General features: G+C 37.9%; 1 protein-coding gene across 2 annotated transcripts in view; it reads right to left on the bottom strand.

Moving 5' to 3' along the window:
• LOC135196946 (uncharacterized) overlaps window positions 1-5,000 on the bottom strand; it is a 124,793-nt gene that overhangs the window by 13,329 nt on the left and 106,464 nt on the right. For both annotated transcript variants that reach the window (XM_064223793.1, XM_064223792.1), the window contains one exon: window positions 519-651. In XM_064223793.1, coding sequence (XP_064079863.1) covers window positions 519-651 — 133 coding nt within the window. The remainder of the gene's footprint in view (window positions 1-518; window positions 652-5,000) is intronic.

Raw genomic sequence — 5,000 nt, 5'->3', positions numbered from 1 at the left:
GAGGAGGAGGAGGAGGAGGAGAGAGACTTACAATCTCAAACAACAATAGCTGTAGCATTCTGACTTTTTTTTTTCTGGTGAGTCAACTTTCGTTTCTGTACTTGGCACGCTAACTCTGTCTCAGTACTTGTACTGCATTTGAAGGAAACCTGTTTCACGCAGCGCATAAAGTGGCCTTTCAAAACTGCATGCTGATTAATACATCTGCATTAAACTACCCCTTTCACCATCCTTGTCTGCAAATTCGATCACTTAACTTCAGGTGACCTCAACCAGTTTCGGAATATTTAAGTTCTTAAGCACACTGTTGAAGGAACACTGGACACGACCAACTGGTAAAAAGTGATCAAGTTTTGAGTGTGAGTGCGACAACTGAAAGGCTGCTCACTGCCGTTCCCTAAAGGTATGAGAAAGGTTCGTGTTCACTAAGATAATGAATGGGGGATGAGGAATACGTACCTCGCACACTTTCACCACATACTACATATCTGAGGGGCTCCTCCCAACCACGTACGTACCTGTTGGCTGAAGTAGTCCGGCGTCCAACTTGCATGATGACCTTGCCAGCTCTGATGGACTTGAAAACCGCAATCGCCTCGGCATGACTCAAGCCCGACAAACTCTCGCCGTTCACCGCCAGGATTTCATCGCCTGTGGAAGAGCAAAGCAGACGGCAATTTCTTCAATTAAGTTTGTTCCACACGAATGAAACACATCACAGGTGATTAAATCCGATTATACCAGTCATTAATATAAATACAATTTTACGTTAATGCTGAGTTTTGGTTATCAATAATAAAGTAAAAAGTTTTATTGCGGGTTAAGGAAGCACACACTGAGTCATTATCTCGTGGAGTGTGAAGAGATTACTCATTACAGGCCACAAGGGCTGAGTGAAGTTGACCTACTCGAGCATTTTCTGCAACCTGGTGTACTGAAAAGGGTTATCAATACTCATCCAAAATTTGCTTGCTCCAGATAGTCAATAGACTTGTATATAACGTATCATGTTGTGCAAAATCAAATTGTAGTATGTTTTATTCGCCAGTCACCTACCTAGTAGCATAAGAAATAACTGTTGTATTTCTACTTTGTTTTTATAATATTTTCTTAAAATCCTATGTTTTGACCTCATCTAAATGCAATTCTTTCAGCAAAATAATTATCTGCATATTGTGCAGTAACTAAATTGTAGTATACATTTTATTCTTCCGTTAAACTCATTTAGTTAAATATCTATATTAGCATATTGAGCATAAACTACATTGTAGTACATCCTATTTGGAGCTTCGTGTTAACATCATTAAAACTGTTGTATATCTAATTTTTCTTATAATATTTATATAAAATCTGAAGCGTTGACCTCATCTGAATGTCATTCATACTGTCAAGTAATTATTTCAAATTTTAACCTGTTAATAAAGTAAACATTGCTCATTATTTACTCCATAGTATACCACATGTTAATCCGTAGCAATTGTGTACCTCAACGGAAACCTGATAAGATGTGTATCTTGTATAGCAGACATTCAAATCATTTTTTTTATTGAAAAATATATATAAAAGTTCAATATCTTGTAATACTTAAGACTAATTATACAGTGCAATCACTTAATGGGCAATTCCTACTCATCGTATTGTAATTTCCCAATATAGTTATCTGTAAGTATTTAAATTTTGTAATACTACCCGAGTACCATATCAGCCCTGATGAATGACGTTTGTCTAGCAATCAATAGAATGGAAAAGGTATGTATAATACCACAGCCAATGCCATTCATTCAAGAGAGCTTTCCCCTACACGCATACCACGTCCGGGTTGCCTCTTGTGCTGTGCTTTGTAAGTTTTTTTTTGCACAATAAATTGTTTTCTCTTCTTCTATAAAATGTGTAAAATTTTTACATTTCAAACAATTCACTACTAAGGAACACTAAGATTATATGGAAACTTAGAAAAACACATCAATAGGCTTGACAAGCCGTTGAAGTATCATACCACGAAATACGAGCAAAAAACCACAAAAACACACTGTACAGTAAACCTTTATCTTGATGGATTCTCGGATATCGAGGCCCTTCCTTTCCACAACGTCTTTCATAACGCCACCTCTTCACACCTTTTTACATCTTCCTTCCCATTCATACTTCTGAGTTTTACTCTTTCGCTATTCAACCACCGCCCATTCTTTCCACTTATCTGGCCATTCATCCTATATACTAATATATATATATAGGCTAGCCCTAATATGTATTTATGCAAGCATATAAAACTGGCAAACTATTATTACCGGAGTGCCCAAAGTAAAAAGTAACTATAATGGCCTAGTGACTACTTTTTTAATATTCTAATGTGGCTCAATAAACACTACTGGATTCCATATGAAAGCTTTGTTTCATATAAAATATCTAGTATTTTTCAACAGCATTTATAGCATTCCAGCCTCTGATGCACTATATTGCAGAGATAGTCTCGATATAAATACGTACTTGAAAAAAACTGTATGGTAAATGATGAGTTTATACTTTGCACACTGAATTACAAAACAGGATAAAGTAAAAACTTTTCATTTCCATACGAGTGGATACGGGAGTGTCAGTATGTAACCCATCCAAATTAATTCCGAATTTCTTTCAAAATAATCTTTACATTGAGCAGAAACTGTTTGACATAAATCTCCCATGGAAACAGATAAATCATTTTCGCTAGCATTCTAGTGCATCCCCCAAAATTGAGGTGCTGTTTAAAAATAAATAGGGGAGGGGGGGGGGGGGCAGTATTTGTCACAATTCCCATAGAACACAGGCTTCCTGAATGGCAAGAAATAAAAATAGCCAACAGTGAAGTGTACCATTGTGCAAGAAATGACGCAAAACTTAAAAATCTACAGCCTTGCTCATCCCAAATTTACGGATCTACAAAAAGTGTAGCCGTCTCTCAATTCTTCAAATTCAGGCTCGTTGTAAAGTTCCTGTGTGAATCATTTTGTAACTGATTTGGTACAGCTGGTACAACGAAACACGGGGATGCAAAGATCATGCTCCCATAATGTTACCGATTCTCACACCACATACGATGGCGTGAATGTTATTATTTTCAATATCTGCCTCCAACGGGAGTAAAAAGTTTGGTTGCCTTTCGAGGAAAATGCTCATTTGCCATTTGGGAGGCAAACGAGTACACTACCACCACATGTTGCACACCGCCTACCTACGCGCTCCTATGCTGTGCGGCACAGCATTTGTATCCCAAACTCTGGCATTTCCTGGGTAGCAATGTCCAGGTTGAAATGTTCACTGTAACCAAGGTAGCAGTCCTTCATAAAACGACTGGCCTGCCATGTATGAAACATCCTCCCATCACAGGGTTCACAATACTCAAAAGGCCCCCATGCCTGCCCTGGGACACGGGCCTTTTGTATCCCAAGCCTTTACGACTTTCTAGGACAGGATCCTTGTAGTGCCACTTACAACCACTATACCAGTCGTCAATTTCAACTGACCTGCCCGAATTATAAGCGAAAAATAATTAATTCTGTACCTTTAAATGTGGAGGGGTGTGGCACGGAAATAGAGAAATGTACGGTAGCTCATTTGATGAAGGAGAGAGAGACGGTTATTGTATGCTATGCAAGAATTTGAATGAGCAAGGGTAGTTACACCATGTGCTTAGGAAGACTGGGGACAGATGAGAGTATCACTGGGCTAGTCCAAGAACAGTCAAGATATAGGTAAGTATGACAGGTGAAAGTGTGACAAAAGAATGAGGGTTGGAGTTTTTGAAGCAGTATTCAAAAAGTCGTTGCGCTGGGAGAATCAAGTGCACAGAGTAAGTGACAGAGAAAGATTGGCAGAGCTGGTAATAGGGAAAGATCCTAGAGTAAACTAGAATGTAGTGAGTCTTGACGAAGTATTATGTGTTGACAATTTAGTAACCCTTGGGGAAATATGTTTGGAAATGAGTTTCAATGCTGGAAATATGATGTTTCCAAATAGTTCTGAGAGATAAATTTATGAATGAGAAAATGGCGAGGAAAAGTCCGGTAACCTATGTGTCAGTACAGAGTAGATGGAAGACGACGAATTACAAAAGTAAAAAGCCAATGGGAATATATTATATCATTATCTGGATGAAGCAAAGGGAAAAGCAGAAGTTTTATGTGGAAAGGAAGGCCTGAAAAAGTAACTACAAATATATATATATAAAAAGGAGGAAATAACATATGAATGAGATTATAAGCAGAGTACAGAAATGTCTGTGGGTGCAGGACAGTAAGAGCAAATGAATGCAGAACTGGTGATATATGGGAAAGTGAAAAGGCTGGTTGAAATACAAGGAGATTGAAGGGCAATTGCCATCTGATCATGTATATACTTAAAGAATATGAAAAAAACTGTACTGGAGTAAAGTAATTGCTGAGGGATGCTGTCTGAAGAGAATGCAGTTGTGTCAATGGATAAAGTATTTTGGAAAGCTGAATGTAAATTTGAAAATGTTTGTGGAAGAAGCTAATTAAAATGCTGAAGAATGGTAAGGCGCAAAGGTTTGATGACATTCCAAGTGAGATGTTGGCGGCAGTGATGGAATAGCGATGAGTAGTTGAAAGGATATGTAAGGGGAATGTCTGAGAAGAAATACTCTGGTTTAAAGGGTCCAGATGATACGGGTGACTGTAAGAATTACTAGGGCATTAATGGTAAAAAAGATCTGGACTAAGAAAGTCAGACAAATAACAAAATTGATAGACTGAACAGAGCAGGCTTAGTCACATACGAGGTTATGCAGAACAAGAATTTATTATGAACAAGTGATGTGAGACGTTTGACAGTAAAGAAAGAACATCTGTACAGCACTCATGGATCAGGATACAAAATGACAAAGGCGACAAAAATTCCATGTGAATAAACTGGTAATGTAGATGGCATTTTGTTGAGATGACGTCTTCATGATCCAAGTGAAGTGTAATTTTTAACATAGACAAGTGTGACTGACTTAGTGAAAA

Source organism: Macrobrachium nipponense, chromosome 18 (assembly GCF_015104395.2).
Source record: "Macrobrachium nipponense isolate FS-2020 chromosome 18, ASM1510439v2, whole genome shotgun sequence".
Lineage (NCBI taxonomy): Eukaryota > Metazoa > Arthropoda > Malacostraca > Decapoda > Palaemonidae > Macrobrachium > Macrobrachium nipponense.
This window is presented reverse-complemented; position numbering and strand designations above follow the sequence as displayed.